The sequence below is a fragment of the Ailuropoda melanoleuca genome, chromosome 16, assembly GCF_002007445.2.
Source record: "Ailuropoda melanoleuca isolate Jingjing chromosome 16, ASM200744v2, whole genome shotgun sequence".
Classification (NCBI taxonomy): domain Eukaryota; kingdom Metazoa; phylum Chordata; class Mammalia; order Carnivora; family Ursidae; genus Ailuropoda; species Ailuropoda melanoleuca.
The window spans coordinates 62,257,483-62,275,463 of record NC_048233.1 but is presented as its reverse complement, the minus strand read 5'-3'; the positions used below and the strand labels follow the sequence as shown (position 1 = coordinate 62,275,463).

Sequence of the window (17,981 nt, the reverse complement as noted above, 5' to 3'; positions counted from 1 at the left end):
TTTAATTATATAGCACCTTAGGAAAAATTATGGCCCTTTCTAGATCCAGATATATTTTCTGAAGTTGCTGTCTATTGGATTCAATTAGTGGTAACATATAGACCTAACTAGTCCTTTCATGAAGTTGCCCAAGATGTATTTTTTATACAATTCTATGTTTACTTGACTAAAGCATTTTTGTAACTATAAAACATCATTCTTTTTTGATACATGATAATCAGCATTTTGGTTGGTCCCTTCTTCTCCCCCATTACCCTTAAGCTAGAAATATGAAATATAGGCTGAAATGAAGTGTTTTGTTCTTTTCTAAGCTTATCTATCAGACTTGACATTGGAATGTTTATTTTTCTAAAATAATCGTCTGCTTTAGTATTTTTTATTAGTTGTGCAATTTCATTTAGCTTAGGAATTTATTGTTGGAAAATGTGTGATTTCCTTAAGCAGTGCTGTCCAATAGAAATATAATGCAAGTCATTTATGTATTTTGTATAATCCATTATATCCAAAATATAATCTTTTCAACATGTAATCAATATAAAAAAATGTAGTAATTTTTGTACTATGTCTTCAAAGTTCATGTATATTTTGTACTCACAATACATCTCAATTTGGACTAGTCACATTTCACATGCTCAGTTGTCATATGTAGCTAATGGCTACCTTATTGAATAGTGTGGTTTTAAAGTACTGCATACAAATAGCATAATAAAAATGTGTATTTTTTGCATTCCTCATCACTTTTCTAGTAATATCCTATTCAAGTGACTGAAGAACATTCATGGGCTATGTAATTGAAATTACATACAGTGTTTTTTTTTTTTTTAAAGATTTTATTTATTTATTTGACAGAGATAGAGACAGCCAGCGAGAGAGGGAACACAAAGGGGGAGTGGGAGAGGAAGAAGCAGGCTCACAGCAGAGGAGCCTGACGCGGGGCTCGATCCCACAATGCCGGGATCACGCCCTGAGCCGAAGGCAGACGCTTAACCGCTGTGCCACCCAGGCGCCCCTACATACAGTGTTTTTTATAGCTCTATGACTGATACTATTGGTATATATCTGCCTGATTAATACACAAAATCAAAATTATGTCACCTGACTCCTGAGTACTTACCAGATATTGTATAGATATGCTTAAATATATTGTGATTAAGAGATAATGGCTAATGTAATGAATGTAGTATGCTCCTCAACAGTTGTGAGCAAATTAAACTTGTCAAACATATTTCAAGTATACCAAGGAGCTTAGTTGTATAAGAATCCCATGGCAAATATTAATACTTTTTTTTTTTAAATAAAGTTGAGAATTCCTCTTCGCATTCTTAGAATTTTTCTGCATAGGTATTTGTGTGAATGTATATCTCTCTTTTCATATAAGTTTGCTTAGAGCTCATATAGCTTTAAACTTGTTGGAAGAAAAACCTGAGCATAAAGTTCTCTAGGATTCTATACATTTTAAATGCTCTGTATTTATTCAAATATAAGGAGAGGGAGCTTCATTAAGTACTTTAGGAACATGTAGTTAAGAACTATAAAACCTTGAATTACAATTGATTTGAATTGATTCAGATATTTTAGAGTATAAATGATCAAGCTGATGTGTATAAAATACTGCTACTGCACCCACTTTTATAAAAAGTAGAGACCTTAAGTGTCATTGACCTTGCTCAAGTATGGTTTTGAGAGAAAAATCATATGTTCATGAGATCTCTGACTTTTTCACATCTTGAAAATTTTAACACTTAAAATTTTGAGGGAAGTGAGCTAATTTTTGTGTAACCTAACTTTTATGTAGATATTGCATGATGCCTGTTGTATTCTTTTACTCACTTGAATTTTTATTGACTTCTCTGTGACTTCTGCATTTAAAGTGTTGACACAAAATGTTAAACTGTTCTTTAAACAATACCTCTCGTTTCTTGGAGATGATAAATCCATCCATTGATTTCCTAATTTTATTATGTACACAGTCAATTGTAATCCAAGATTACAGCAAACAAGATGTTAATTTCAAGCCATAATCTATGTACATTTCAATTACAGAGCATGATTGTTATAGAAGCACAGAATAAAAAGGAATAACATTTGTGCTATCCTCACAGGAGCTGTCAATAAAAGATGTAATAGGGGATTTAGGAATCTGGAAATGGCCAACTAATTTATGTGAATCTATTTTATTTCAGCTAGAAAGACCAAGCTCTTTTTCGTCTGCACTGCATATTGCAGAGCACAGGCTGCCTATAGAAAACCAGGCGGCTGCATATGGATAGTCCCTTGATATCATTCACTTGCTGTGTAATCTTATTATGCAAAGTTCTAATCTTCACCTAGAATGAATGCCTCTGGGTCAGAATATAGTCATATCAGGGTTTTTGAGGTCATGTTTTGTGATCCTTAGCTTATTCTTCTAAGTAGAGCTGGGATTTAAAGGGTATTCCCCAGACGCTAGCAGAGATAGACAGCAGAACCTGCTGCCTTTTTGGAAGACAAGACCAACATGAGGTCCCTGGTAGGATTAAACTTGATTTGTAGCTGTAGGATTTTTTAACAGATGTATTATTGGACAGGGAATAGGGGGCCACCAGCACAGCAAAATTGAATCACGACTGGCATTCTCAGGGAGTTTGCTGCCTGCTAAAACAGCAGCTGCATGTGGATTTGACTTCTTTCAGGTGAAGCGACTTCCAGTCATTTGGAAAGGATGGGATGAAAAGGAACCTTGGTGATAATTTTGATGTCTGCAAGATTTAGTACCAGTGTAATGGGATTATCGGTAACACCTTCACTGCAGAAAAAGCCACCTGGCGCTATAACTGGCAGCAACTGAGAACTAATCCTTTCCCATCTCTTGGATGTCATTCATGAAGCTCAAAGCGATTTCTGCCCTGCTAACTGTGATTAATTTTATAAACAACAACAAAAAATCAGGTGATTAAGGCAAAGAATATGCTTTTTATTAATTATTTTTAATATGTAGCCTTATTATGAGCTATATGACTTATAAATTATGTAAGACATACATAAACTGTATGTATAACTTCAAATTTATTAAAATGTTCAAATAAAAAAGTTGATTATTAATGTCTTTTATACTTTTTCGAGTTGATTGACAATGTATTTGCTATTGGTAAAGATTTATATTTGAGATTAAATATTAATTAAATAGTTTTCTTTTGGCTATAAGGCCATTATCAGTAAATTAACCAAAATATCTGTAGGTGTAATGAATTAGAATAACTTGTTTTGTTATACATTTTACCTGTTTCTGACTGCTTTGATTCCTGTGTTTAAATGTTTTTAGTGAATAAAATCTTTAATGGTATAAAAATATATAGACATTTATATTTTTGATAATTAAGGTAATGCTAGCTCAACTTCTGAAAAGAGCTTTTTGTGAAAGAGTAGGATCTTAATATATAAAAGTCCTAAAATAGTTAATATTAATACTGAATGACATTTTTTTAAATCAGAAATCCTTAGTGAAAGTTTTCCTTTAGCAGGCAGAGGTTTAGTTATTTGTTATTTGCTCTAGAATCGTGTATTAGCTAATTGAGGTTTTTTTAAGTGTTTTATTTAAACTAAAAAACTTTATCAAGTACTTTATTTAGAGGTGTTAATTATTTTAATATTCTTCTCCTACATGGTCCAGAATAAACTGAAAGAAAATGAAGTGAAATTATCCCATCAGTCACCCAAACAGTATACAACATAACTGCCAAGAGTAGAAAAGATAATTAGTGTTGTCAGTGTTATGATCCTAGAGTACTTACTTTTAAAATATTTATTCATAGAACTTGATTTTTATCTTGTTGTTGTTTTTGATTTAGTAGCTTTATATTTAAAAAATAGATGATAAAATCTTAATCTTAATGTTCTTAAACTTTAAATTTTAACTAAATATAGGTGAATAAATTAATTTTGTAATTATAAGAATTTTTAAAATATAATCATCCATTATACGCAATGCATTGATTTACCTGTAGCCTCTGTTTACGTATAGTACATTTTATTCTTCACAGGAAATCTTTATGAGAAAAATCAGTAAATATAAGAAATTTATGTAGAGATCTTTGATCAAACTTACCTAGCAAACTTGTCATTAGTAGTGGATTTTGTTTTAACTGGTTCCAAGCTATTGTATTCCAAAACGTGTTCTTTCATTTGTTGTCACATTTTAAATGAATGGATGAGAAAGCTTAAGAATATTTTTACTGAACTGTATTATGTTAGTTTGTAAAGGACTTCTTTAGCCTTCTGTTTGTGTTTTTACTAGTTGAAAAGGTGTTCATTTAAAATTCTATCACAGTGAAAAGATCTATCCATGAAATAAGTGGACTAAATTCTTTCTCTTATCCTTATAATAAAATCACTTATATTTTAAATATAAAATTTTTGGCTTATATGTAATTTCAAATTATTTTGCCAGGTTATATATTTTCTCAGGGTAACTTTTTATGGTATTTAATAGTATTTTATAATTATTTTTTAAAAGTAGCTTTCCTTTCAAAACAAAATTTATCTCAAAGCTTTTATTAAACAGTGTCAGTATTTACTTTTAACTGCTTTTTATTCAGCTGTTTACTGAATGGCTCTTGAGAGTATTTTTTTCTTTTCTATCCTAGCCATTTTTATTTGATTAGTGATGGTTATATCCTTTGGAAAGCCCCAAATAAACTCATCTTAATTAAATTCACTATAAACATGTAAGATCTTCTCAGTGATACATATTATTTTCAGGTAGATACAAGATTACCTGAATTTAATTATCTTAACTTATGAGAAATTTGACTCATCTTTGAAAGCTACAAATACTAAATTTATTGGCACAGGTGACTAATGTCAATGAAAGTTAAGGGGGGTGGTAAGAGGTAAGAGAAAGGGAGGTAGACTGAGAGAAATAATAAGAAATTTTTAAAAAGAATAAGTCAGGTGTAACAAAAGCAGGATGGGAATCATAGGAATTCTTGATTATTTAAGAGATTCTGAGCTTTTTTTTTTCTTTTTTGACAATTTATGAGACTTAGTGTCTCTCTAAAGGACCATACATGAACTGTAGACTGGCACAGTGACAGCTAGCCTATGATAAAGCTAAATGATATTCTTCCATCTGAATGAATACCCTTCAGCTATTGCATGTACAACTTGTATATTCTGAAATAGATGGATCTTATATAGTCATTGGGGGATTATTGGTGGATGAATGGGATGGTTTTGGTATTTCACTCTTTGGAAGCTGTATGAAAAATGTTAGCTGCTTATAATTTATAAATATAAAATGAGTTTTGGTATTTGGATATATAAAAAGTGAACTTCAGAAAATAACACTGGATTTTTTAAAATCAGTGAAATGTTAGCGTAATAAAGTTTATTTGATGATGAAACTGAGAGTTCTCCCAAAGTTAACATTAAGCTTAAAAATAATGAATGGTTAAATTTTGTCAAATTTCTGAAAGTTTTGAGTATGTCTCAGTGGTCTCAAATGACAGCACAAAGTCCTTTATGGGGCTTCCTTCCTGGGAGCTTATTAAAACTTTAGATTCTGTAGCCTTGCTCTCACAAATTCTCATTCATTAGCTCTATGATGGGAGCCTGGGAATTTGGATTTTGAATTAGATTCTCAGGTTTTTTTGCTGCTGCAGTCACATTTAAAGCTGTGAATACTTTAAACCTTAGCGAGGGCAGTTATTTCCTCTGGAAGTGCATCAAAAAAACCAAACCAAAACAAAAACAGGTTTAAACAAAATCTTCATAGGTTATGGGGATCAGAACTCCTTAATTTGTAGTTCTAGAAAAATACCCTCTGCACAAGTCTTACAGTAGATTTAACATTATAGATTTGAACAGTTCATGAGCAGCCCTGAAGGTGATTTTGAAACGGCAGGAATTTGAATTACTTTGATGGAGAGGCTGCTGTGTGAGAGTGAATTCTTTAGCTCTTGAGCAGAGTACACCACTCAGCATCCATGTCTTAGTGAGTCTGTTTTTCTCTTCTTGTCACAATAACTTCCATGCAGGTTCTGAAATGGACATATATATCTTTCAGTTATTTTATTTACAACCATTATATGGGGGAAAAGTATCTTGTGTAGATATCCTTGAATTTGAGAAATCACAGCAAGTCTCAGGAATGTCATTCTTGTCCAAATGAGGGTAAATGTAGTAAAACTGTAACATCAGGATTTTTCTTCTTCACATCTACTTCTCTCTCCTCCCCTTTTATTATTGTGAACATTTCTTTAAATGCTAATATGCTCACTAACTTCTTATTAAAACAAAAAACGTTATGATTTTAATCACTTCTTCAGCTGCTTGTACTTAAAATGCATTAATTTCTGTAAATTGGTTGTCTCAATTAACATTGATACTTTACTCTTTTTTCCCCGAAAAGGTGCATATATCTTTTTGAATTAGTGTTTTTGTTTCCTTTGCATAAATATCCAGAAGTGGAATTACTGGGTTGTATGGTATTTCAGTTTTTAATTTTCTGAGGACCCTCCATACTGTTTTCCATAGTTGCTGCACCAGTTTATATTCCCACCAATAGTGCATAAGGGCTTTCTTTTCTCTACATCCTGGCAAACATTTGTCCTTTCTTATCTTTTTGATATAGCCATTCTGACTGGTGATATCTCATGGTGATATCTCATGGTTTTGATTTGCATTTCCCTGATGATTGGTAATATTGAGCATCTTGTCACATGTCTGTTGGCCATCTGTATGTCTTCTTTGGAAAAATGTCTACTCAGGTCCTCTGCCTATTTTTTAATTGGGTTATTTATGGGATTTTTAAATTTTTTGGTGTTGAGTTATGTGAGTTCTTTATGTATTTTGGATATTAATCCCTTTTCAGTTTATTATTTGCGGATTATCTTCTTCCATTTAGTATTGCCTTTTCATTTTGTTGATGATTTTCCTTAACTGTGTTTCCCTTGCCTGAGGAGACAGATCCAGAAAATATTGTTAAGACTGATATCCAGGGGATTGCTGCCTATGTTTTCTTTTAGGAGTTTTGATTTTGGGTCATAAATTTAGGTCTTTAATTCATTTTGAGTTTATTTTTATGTATGGTATAAGAAAGTGGCCCAATTTTGTTCTCTTGCATGTTGCTATCCAGTTTTCCCAACGCCGTTTATTGAAGAGGCTGTCTTTCCTCATTGTATATTCTTGCCTCCTTTGTCGTAGATTAATTGACCATGTAAGCGTGGATTTATTTCTGGCCTCTCTGTTCTGTTCCATTGATTTGTGTGTCTATTTTTATGCCACTACCATACAGTTTCGATTACTATAGCTTTGTAGTATAGTTTCAAATGTAAGATAATAAATTTGCATTGTGTCAAGCCCTAACTTTACAATAAATATGTGTTGTTTCGAGCCCTAACTTTGCAGTAGGTATTTTACAGCAGCAACAGGATGCTAATAACATCTGTAACCAGTTCTCAGTTTATCAGTCTTTTTTATTCTGAGAGTTCCCAATCTCTGCTCATGCATGACCTCAACTCATGAGATTGAGAAAATAAAAACCTGGAGCAACAGCTCCCTCATTTGTCTGCCATCAAAACTGACAAAACTACCAATATCTGAACCCTTCCTGTTTTCCTTCTAATTATGTTGGAGAAACTGTCCCAACTTCTGTAAAAAGCCAATCTATTTTTATTTGATCCCACCCTCTCTGGCCTTGAATGATTGATTGACACACACACACACACGCACATATGTGTTCTATATATATATATATTTTTTCCTATATATACACATACACGCACCTGTGTAACCACTACTTGGGCTCAAATACCTGCCCCCAAAATTTAGTTTTTCGGACCTCTCCTCACTGTTTAGTTTTGTTTATATTTGACCTTCATAAAAGTGAGTAATATGAATGGAATCATGTAACATGTATGAAATCATACATCATTTGTGTTTGTCTTTTCCACTAACATTATATCTGTGAGATTTATTCATGTTGTTGCATGTAACAGTATTTTATTCCTTTTCATTGCTGTGTAGTGTCCCAGTATAGGAATATACCACAATTTATTGATCCTCCTAATGGTTGGTATTTGGGTTGTTCATAGTTTTGAGATATTATGAATAAAGCTTCTATGAAAATTCTTGTATGTGACATTTAGTGAATAGAAGCAACTCTTTCTGTGGGTATATATTAGATCGGCCAAATAGTTTTCTAAATTAGTTGTATAAATTTATTCTTTCATCAGCAGTGATTGATGGTTCTAGTTGCTCCATATCTTTTTCAGCTTTTCATATTGTCTTTGTAATTTTAGCCACTGTGATGGTTTTATGGTAGTATCTCTTATAATTTGCAGTTCCCTAATAAAAAATGATGAGCTTTTCATATCAGCCAATTGGATATCCTCTTTTGTGAAATCTTCCTCTCTGTTGCTTAATTTTTGTTAGGTTGTCTTGTCTTTTTTTTAAACGATTGTTGGAATTTTCTGTATATTCTGGATGTTCCTTTTCCAGACAGGTACCTAGAGATCACTGTGTCTTTCTATGCAGATATAGATATTTGCTTCCTGTTTATTTGCCATTTTAAAAATGGTGTTTTGATATATAGAAGTTTTTAATATTAGCAAAATCAGATTGATCAGCCTTTTAGGGTTAGTGTTTTAGCCTTACCCAAAAGTATTGAAGATAATGTGCATTTTCTGCTAAAAGTATTATTATTTTACCATTCATATATTTGTCTGTAATCACTCCCAAATTAATTTTTGTACCTGGTGAGGTTATGGGTCAAGGTTTGTTTTTTTTTTTCCTCTAGTATGCGTATCATTGACCTAACACCAATTATTAAAAAGACTATCCTTTTCCCACTGGACTGTACTAAAACGTTTGTTATAAATCAGAAAACCATATAAGTGTAGCTCTGTTTTTTGATTCCATTGATCTGTTTGTCTAGATTTACCACATATAATATTCTCTTATTGTAAACTTATCATGAATCTTGATATTTGAAGTAAGCTTCTCCAGTTTTATTCTTTTTAATGTTTGCCTTGGCCAGTCTAGATCTTTTGCATTTCTCTATATGTATCTTACAATGAGTATGCCATTTCTACTGTAAAAAATTAATCCACTGGAATTATATTGAATCTATAGACCAATTTGAGGGAGAATTGATAACACTGGAAATGATTTGAATCCCTAAATACAGTATATCTTTCTGTTGTTTAGGTCTTCTTCATTTTCTCTCAGCATTGTAAAGGTCTTACATGTATCCTTTGACTTTGTCTTAAGTATTTGATGATTTTTAGCATTGCTATATATGGTATTTTATTTTATCACTTTTTAAGTAAGTCATATGGTATTTTAAAATTTTGTTTTCTAGTTGGTTTTTGCTAGTATGTAGAAATTCACTGATTTTTTTTGCATACTGATCTTGTGTAAAGAGACCCTGCTAATGCATATGTTTATTCATTTTCTTTATAGAGAAATCGCATTTGTTACTGATGACCTTTTAACTTCTTCCTTTCCAGGTTTTATACCTTTCTTAGTGAATTGTCATGTCATTAGTTTACCCTTAATATGATGTGGGCTCTAAGATTTTGTTATTGTTGTTTATTTGTTATTGTAGATAACCCTTATAGTTTAAAAGAAGTCCCCTTCTATTCCTAGGTTTATCAAAAGAAGTGTTAAATGTTATCAGATGCTTTTACTGCATCAGTGTGGGTGGCCATATGATTTTCTTTTTTTTTTTCTTTTTATTCAATGAATAAATAATTGATTTAAAAATGTTATGCTGGGGTACCTGGGTGGCTCAGTCGGTTAAGCGTTGGACTTCACACTGGGCACGGACTTTGCTTGGGATTCTCTCTCTCCCTCTCCCCCTCCCCCCCTTAGAAAAATGTTATTCCAACTTTCTATCCTTGGAATAAACTCCATTTGCTCATGCTCTTTTTTATATACCATTGTATTCAGTTTGCTGAATTTGTTTAGGATTTTTTTGTATTTACGTCAATGAGAGAATTTGTTTTGTAATTTTGCTTTCCTGTTATGCCCTTGTCAAGTTTTGGTATCAGGGTTATACTGACTGTGTAAAACCAGATGGAAAGTATTCCTTCATTTTTTGTTCATTTACAGAGTTTATGATTGATCTTATTTCTTCCTTAAATGTTTGGAAGAATTTATCAGTGAAGCCATCTGGGCCTGGATTTTTCTTTGTGGGAATATTTTTAATTATAAATTAAATTTCTTGTATACCTAATAGGACTATCCAGATTTTTAATTTCTTCTGTCAGTCTTGGGAAGGTGTATCAATTAAATTTAACTTAATTTAAAATGTTAGAGTTAATAGGCTGAGGTTTTTTATAACATCCTTCTATGATCTTTAATGTTTGTCAGATCTCTAGTGTTGAATCCTTTTTTTAATCCTTATACTGATAATTTGGGTTCTCTCTCACCTTGTTTTTTCTTTGATCAGATCAAGACTTGCTACAGTTTATTAGTTTTACTAATTTTGTAAAACAACCAGCTTTTGGTTTCATTGATTTTGCTATTGCACGTTTGCTTTTTTATATCATTGATTGTGTTATTATTTTCTTCTCTATAGTTTCTGGTTTTAATCTGTGCCTCTTTTTCTGTCTTTCTGAGATAAAATTAGGTCATATATTTTCATCCTTTTTTATTTTATTCATTAAAAGCTATAAATTTTCTTCTTATTGCTATAGGTGGCTCCCACAAGTTTTGATGTCATATTTTCCTTATTGTTTACTAAAAAATTGGAATTTTTAAAGATGTATGTTCCTTAATTTGCATGCATTTACAAATGTTTAATTACCTCTGTTTTTGACTTCCAGTTTAACTCTCTGTTTAAATATTTTAGAAAATATAGAATGATTTTTCAGTCCTTTGAATTTTTAAAATCCTTTTATTCTTATGAAGTATTTATTTTTGTCTTTAATATTACCCTATTGCCTGTTTGTTTATTTATTGATATAAATAAATGGTGATCTGTGTGGAATTTCTTTCACTTTCATTATTCCTGCTACCAAAAATTTAAAGTTTGTGAGTAGGAAATGTGGCTTTTTTTTTTTCAATCCAATCTGACAGTCTTCATCTTTTATTGGTATATTCTTTCAGATTTAATGGACACTATTTTTGAATTAAGTCTGCCATCTTTCCATTAATTTTGTGTTTTTGTCATGTTTTTCTTTTATTTCTCCTTTCTTGTCTTTTGTAATCATAGGATTTTTCCTCACTCAAATCTTTTTTTCTTCGATTAACTTATTATATAATCCTTCGGTTTTTAATTCTTACATATTATAACATGAATTTTTGACTTTTTATTAATTAACTCAAATACCAGTTTAACACTTTTAGAACTGTTCAGAAACTTACTAGTTTAACTTCATTTAACTCCTTTCTACCTTTTGTGCTATTGTTGATGTAAATAATACTTTAACATGTCTTATGGCCCTTAAAACATTTTTGTTATTATTTTAAATGGCTTCATTATCTTTACCCAAATATGTGCTCTGAGTTTTCTTTGTTCCGTTTTGCATTTGCCTGTTTCATTTTGTTTTTGTTTTTTTTTAAAGATTTTATTTATTTATTTGACAGAGATAGAGACCGCCAGCGAGAGAGGGAACACAAGCAGGGGGAGTGGGAGAGGAAGAAACAGGCTCACAGCAGAGGAGCCTGATGTGGGGCTCAATCCCATAATGCGGGGATCACGCCCTGAGCTGAAGGCAGACGCTTAACTGCTGTGCCACCCAGGCGCCCCTCATTTTGTTTTTGCCTGAATTACTCCCTTAGTATGTATTTTATTACAGGTGCTCTGGCAAAAATTTTCTGAAAACTTGTTTTCTGAAAATGTTTTTTATTTTGCTTTAGCTTTTTTAAGGGATTTTTCACTGAGTATAGACTTATAGATGGGTACTTTTCAGCACTTTAAAGATGACATTGCATTTTTTTGTGGTTTCCATTTATCTTATAAAAAGTTAGCCATTCTGTTGAACAGACAGAATTATGCATTTGAAAATAAAGTGGACTATATTCCTGACCACTTTTAAACTTTTCTCGTTGTCTTTTTTTTTCTTTATGAATCACATTTATATGTGTGGACATACCAGAGTTTAAATTCGTGTTTAAGGCAGTATTTCATTGTCTTTTTTTTTAAAGACTATTTTCTTAAAGCAGTTTAAGATTTACAGCAAAATCGGGGTAGATACAGAGATTTCCCGTGTGTTCCCTGTCTCAGCACATGCATAGCCATGCCCATTATCAATATCCCCCTCCAGAGTGGTACATTTCTTATAATTGATGAACCTACATTGGCACATCATAATCACTCAAAGGTCATAGTTTACATTACAGTTTATTAGTTTATTCTTGGTGTTGTATATTCTTTGGCCTTGGACAAATGTGTAATGACTTGTATCCATCATTATAGGACCATAGAATTTTCAGAGCCCTAAAAATCCTCTGTTCTTTGCCTGTTCATCCCTCCTCCCAACCCCTGGTAACCATTAATCTTTTCACTGTCTTCGTAGTTTTGCCTTCTCATTATCTTAATTTTTGTAGTTTTACGGTACTGTGCCTGGATGTATTTTGTTTGTTTCTTTTGATTTATATTGTTTAGGGTTTGCTAAGTTTCTTGAACTTGTGAGTTAATGTCTTTCAGTTTTGGAAACCTGTGTACCATTTATTTCTTCAAAATATTGCTTCTGTCTATTCTCTTTTTCTTTAGATCCATGATTATACTTGTTTCCTATATTGTCCACCTGTTTTCCTTTCTGTGCTTCAGTCTGATTACTGTCTCCCAACCTACCTTCAAGTTTACTTCTGTTAGGCTGAGTCTAATCTGCTAGTAAATGTAATGAATTTTAAATTTTAATTTATTCTGTGGCTTTGTGTTGTGTGGAATTTTCACTTGATTTTTTAATAGTTTTATTCTCTGCTCAGCTTCACCATTTTTCCCTCATTTTTTTGAATGTTAGTCATAGTTATTTTTGTCTTTGTATTAATATTAATATCTGAATCACCTGTTTTTTTCTGTAGGAATTTCAGTCATTTTGTTCTATTTTATAACATGCTTTGATTGAATGAAGTCACTTGGTCATATTTTATAGCATGTTTATAATCATTTATTGAATTAAATGAAAAATTATAATAACCCAATTTAAAAAACTGTCAGGGGACTGAATAGATATTTCTCCAAGGAAGATACATAAATGGCCAGTAAGCACATGGGAAAGCTGCTTAGTGTCATTGGTTATTAGGGAAATGCCAATCAAAGCCACAGTGCTATCCACTTCACTCTCACTAGGATGGCTGTAATGAAATGTGGACAATTACAAGTGGTATTGGCAATAATGTGGGGAAATTGGAACCCTAATACGTGGCTAGTGAAGATATAAAATGGTGCAACCACTTTGGAAAACAGTTTGGCAGTTCTTCAAAAAGTTAAACACAGCATTGTCATGTGACACAACATTTATACTCCTAGATCTGTATCTGAGAGAATTGAAAACATGTGACCACACAAAAACTGTACACAAATGTTCATAGCACATTCGTCATAATAACCAAAAAGTGAAAACAACCCAGATATCCATCAACTGATGAGTGGATACAGAAAAATGATGTGTCCATGTATTGGGATATTATTCAGCCATAAAAAGGAATGATGTACTGATGCATGCTACAACAAATGAACCTTGGAAACATTGTGCAAGTAGAAGAGGCCAATAAAAAAAAAAAACAACTATACATATTGTATGATTCCATTTGTATACAATATCTAGAATAAGGAAATCCATAGACATGGTTGCCAGGAGCTAAAAGGAAGAGGGGAAAGAATGGAGAGTAATTGCTAATGAGTACAGGGGGTTTTGTTTGTTTTTCTTTTGAGATGATGAAAATGTTCTGGAATTAGATAATGGTGATGGATACACTAAAAACCTTGTGGATATACTAAAACCACTGAATTTCATACCCTAAAAGAGTGAATTTAATGGTGCATGAATTATATCTTTTTTTTAAAAGGCCTTCCTACTCCAAGTTTATAAATAGTATTGTAGGAGTTCTAAATAATGTTGTGTTCTTTCTAGGAAAATTAAGGGTTTTAGTTTTGTTTTGGAGGTAGGTAGGTAGTGTATGAATAGGTTGCTTTAATCCTGTCTAGGGTTGGTTGTAGTTTTTGTTAAGGCTGATCTATTTCAGTTTTGCCCTCACTCCCCCCACTGGTAGCCTTACCCTTACTAAGATGGGTAAACTTGGAGCGTCTTCAAGTCCAACCCATATCTCCCTCACCTTGAGTGGTTTTCTGTGGTTCCTAACATTTTGCTTAGGTTTCTAGCCTTTTTATCCTCTGCTTACTGCTGATACTCTGGGAGTCACACACTGCTCAGTGGCAGTTTAGGAGTTGGCTAGCACCTCATGGAGAGATTACATGCAGACTTGTGGTCCCTTCCTGTTTGCAGCTTGACCCTCACATGCCATCTTCTTTGACAACCACAAATTCCAACCTCTGTCTTGGATAAGTGGGACTGCCACTTTCTCCTGAAATTCTTATTTTCCTGTGCTGTGAATTGGCCAATACTCTCAGAGAAAAGGCCAAGTGAATGTGGAGCTTACCTTATGTTCTTCCCTTCTTTCATAGATCCTATCCCCTTACTTTCTGCCTAGATTGCTGCCTACTGCATCTAAACAGCTATTTTGTATATTTTGTTCAGATTTTGTAATTGTTTTCTTGTTTTCACCAAGAAGGTTAATCTGGTACAAACTACTCTGTCAAAATTGGCATCGAAATCCTCCTCTTGCCTCCTTTCTTCAATGATCAGTCATGTATTTCCCCATCCTTTTTCCCTCTCTCATCAGTAATTGCTCCTCATCATTAGCCTCTCTCCCTGTGGGATTCTTACCATTGGCTCTTTTCAAAGCATGCCGATATGTTTCTAGGTTTTTAAAAAACCTGTTCAGTACCATATTCTTTCTATTATTCTACTGCAGTGGTTCTCAACTGAAGGTGGTTTTGCATCCCAGGAACATTTGGTAATGTCTGGAAACATTTTAGATTGTCACGGCTGGGGAAGGGGATATCTAGAGGCCAGAGTTGCTAAAATCCTACAGTGTCTAAGATAGCTGCCCACAACAAAGACTTGTCTGACCTAAGTGTTAATACTGCTGAAGATGAAAAACCCTGCTCTACTTTTTAGCTGGCTTGAGTAGTCAGACTTTTCTGAAGAGTTGACTATTTATGTTGTCTCCTTTTCTACATCTCCCTTTCATTCTTTTTAAAAAGTTTTAATTTTTTGGGGCACCTGGGTGGCTCAGTCATTAAGCATCTCCCTTCGGCTCAGGGCATGATTCTGGCATTCTGGGATCAAGCCCCACATCAGGCTCCTCTGCTATGAGCCTACTTCTTCCTCTCCCACTCCCCCTGCTTGTGTTCCCTCTCTCGCTGGCTGTCTACCTCTGTCAAATAAATAAACAAAACCTTTAAAAAAGAAAAAAAGCTTTAATTTTTTTCAGGTAGTACCCAGATGATTTTTAAGAGTAAAATAGTGCTATAACACTTAAAAAGAAAATAGCAATATTCTCCTAGCACCCCTTAATTACATAGTTTTGGCTAGTTAGACGTAAATGGAACGAAGGGTTTTTTTTTCCTGGATAAAAAGACAACAAATTAGTAGGGAGTAAACTCTTAATAATTTTTTCTGGTTGTAACTTGGATGTAGCAGCTAATATTGTTAGAAAATAAATATCTTCCTTGTTTGAATTACTGTTGTTCTAGTTTTCTCTTGTTTGCAGTAGAATAAAATCATCACTGAGATAGGGATTATTTTTTCAAGACTTGTCATGTATGAAACTTGCTTTGAGCTCCGGTGTTCCAGTCTCATACACATCCATTTGAATATATCATGGATATATCAAATTTAACATGATCAGAACTGGACTGTTTTCTATTCCAAATGTGGGTATGCATAAAACCCTGTGGATAGACCTCCATTTACCCCCTCGGTCCAGAAACTTGAGAGTCATCCTGATTCTTTCCTTTTTCTTGACGTTTATTTTGCCTGCTAAATTTCTCAAATCTATTCATTTCTCTCCATTTCCACTGCCATCTCTGTAGTGAGTCCAGCCCAGCTGACCAGCCAGCATTTTTATTTCTGCCCCTATTCCAGTCCTTTTCTCTGCATAGCAGTGAGAGTGATATTAAATTGAAAATCAAGTCATGTTACTCTCCTGTTTACTTAAGATCTTTCAGTGGCTTCACTGCACTCTTAGAATAAAATGCAAAATTCTTCAAGACCTTGAATAATCTTGCCTATCTTTTTAGTCTCATTTTATGTCCTTCATATAGTGCTCCACCCTTCTTTTAGTTCCTTAAGCACATGCATGCTGTTTCTTCTGCCTATAATGTTCTTCCCATCCCCTCCATAATTATAATTTTCTTGTCTTTCAGAACCTAACTTCAGTGGTATTTCCTTGGAGAAATCTTTCCTGATGCATCCTAAAGAAAATACGCCCCACTCATCGGTCTTTATCACTTTATCCTAATTTAATATATTTATGTGTTTGTGACATCTGTCCCAATAAACTATAAGCTCTATAAGGACAGGCATCATGTTCAGTATTATATTTCCAGAGCTGAATGCAGTGTCTGGCATATAGTAAAATCTCAGTAAATATTTGTTGAATGATTGAATGACTGAATGACTGAGAAAACCCTTTTCCCCTGCAAGTGCTTCTTTTTTAAAAAGTTAAGTTCTATAATAAAGTTGAAAAAAATAGTACTATACACATTTGTTTATACCCCATCTGGATTTACAATGAACATTTTGCTACATTAGTTTTTTCTATTCTTCTGTATATATACATCTGTATGTAAATATTTATGTGTGTATATATGTTTATGTGTCTGTGTATGAACTTCCCTATCTACATCTACCATCTCTCTTTCTCAATAGTAGAAGTAAACTATATGAAAGAAAGTTGCAGACATGACATTCTTCTCTAAATCAGTGTTTCTCTCCTATGAACAAGATTGTTCTCCTGCACAGTTGTGATATTGTTAAATTTAACATTGTGGGGCACCTGTGTGGTGCAGTTGAGTGTCTGGCACTTGGTTTCAGCTCAGGTCATGATCTCATGGTTGTGGGATTAAGCCCCTCACCAGGCTTCACGCTCAGCATGGAGTCTGCTTGAGATTCTCTCTCCCTCTGCCTTTCCAGCTCGTGCTATCTCTCTCTCTGAAATAAATAAATCTTAAAAAAAAAAAAGAAATTTAATGTTGAAACAATGATCTATTTGATTTACAAACCATGTTCAAATTTCCCATTACCTCCATAATATCTTTAATTGCCTTTTTTTTTCCCTTTCACTCCAGGGTCCAGTCATGATTTCATACTGTATTTAATCATCATGTCTTTGTATTTTTTTGTAATTAAAATCATACTTTTATTATTTTTTTCTTTCATTAAACTTATATTTTTTTAAGTGTTCAAGTTATTGTGTTGTAGAATGACCACAGAGATGTATGGAATGGATATGTCTGATTATTCATAATTAGATTTAGGTTACACATTTTTAAGAATAGTACACGGATGATAATGTACTTGTCATTGCATCATGTCAGGAAGCTACATCATATCAGTTTGTGCAGCTAGATTTGCTCACTTAGTCAAGATAATGTTTGCCAGATTGCTTGATATAAAGGTATTTTATTTAAATAATAAGTTATTTACTTTAATACTTTGCACAGATCCTGTTTACCAACAACCTTTCACCCAGTAATTTTTAGCATCTATTGACCCTTGCCAGAATCAGTTACTACATTGGTAGTAGTTTTATTATTCCCTCTGTATCTATTAGCTGGCATTTTTTGATAACAATCTTTTTCTGTCTCCAACACATACATCTTTTTAAAAAAATCAGTATGTACTTGGGGCACCTGGGTGGCTCAGTCGTTAGGTGTCTGCGGTTGGCTCAGGGCGTGATATTGGCGCTCTGGGATTGAGCCCTGC

At 33.2% G+C, this 17,981-nt stretch overlaps 1 protein-coding gene across 13 annotated transcripts in view; it reads left to right on the top strand.

The window, feature by feature from the left end:
- The window catches only part of IMMP1L (inner mitochondrial membrane peptidase subunit 1), an 85,676-nt gene that overhangs the window by 29,534 nt on the left and 38,161 nt on the right, over positions 1–17,981 (top strand). For 4 of the 13 annotated variants that reach the window (XM_034645818.1, XM_034645817.1, XM_034645828.1 and 1 more), the window contains one exon: positions 2,673–2,928. The exons of the other annotated variants lie outside the window; for them this stretch is intronic. In XM_034645818.1, coding sequence (XP_034501709.1) covers positions 2,853–2,928 — 76 coding nt within the window. In that variant the 5' untranslated portion in view covers positions 2,673–2,852. The remainder of the gene's footprint in view (positions 1–2,672; positions 2,929–17,981) is intronic. 13 annotated transcript variants of the gene reach the window in all.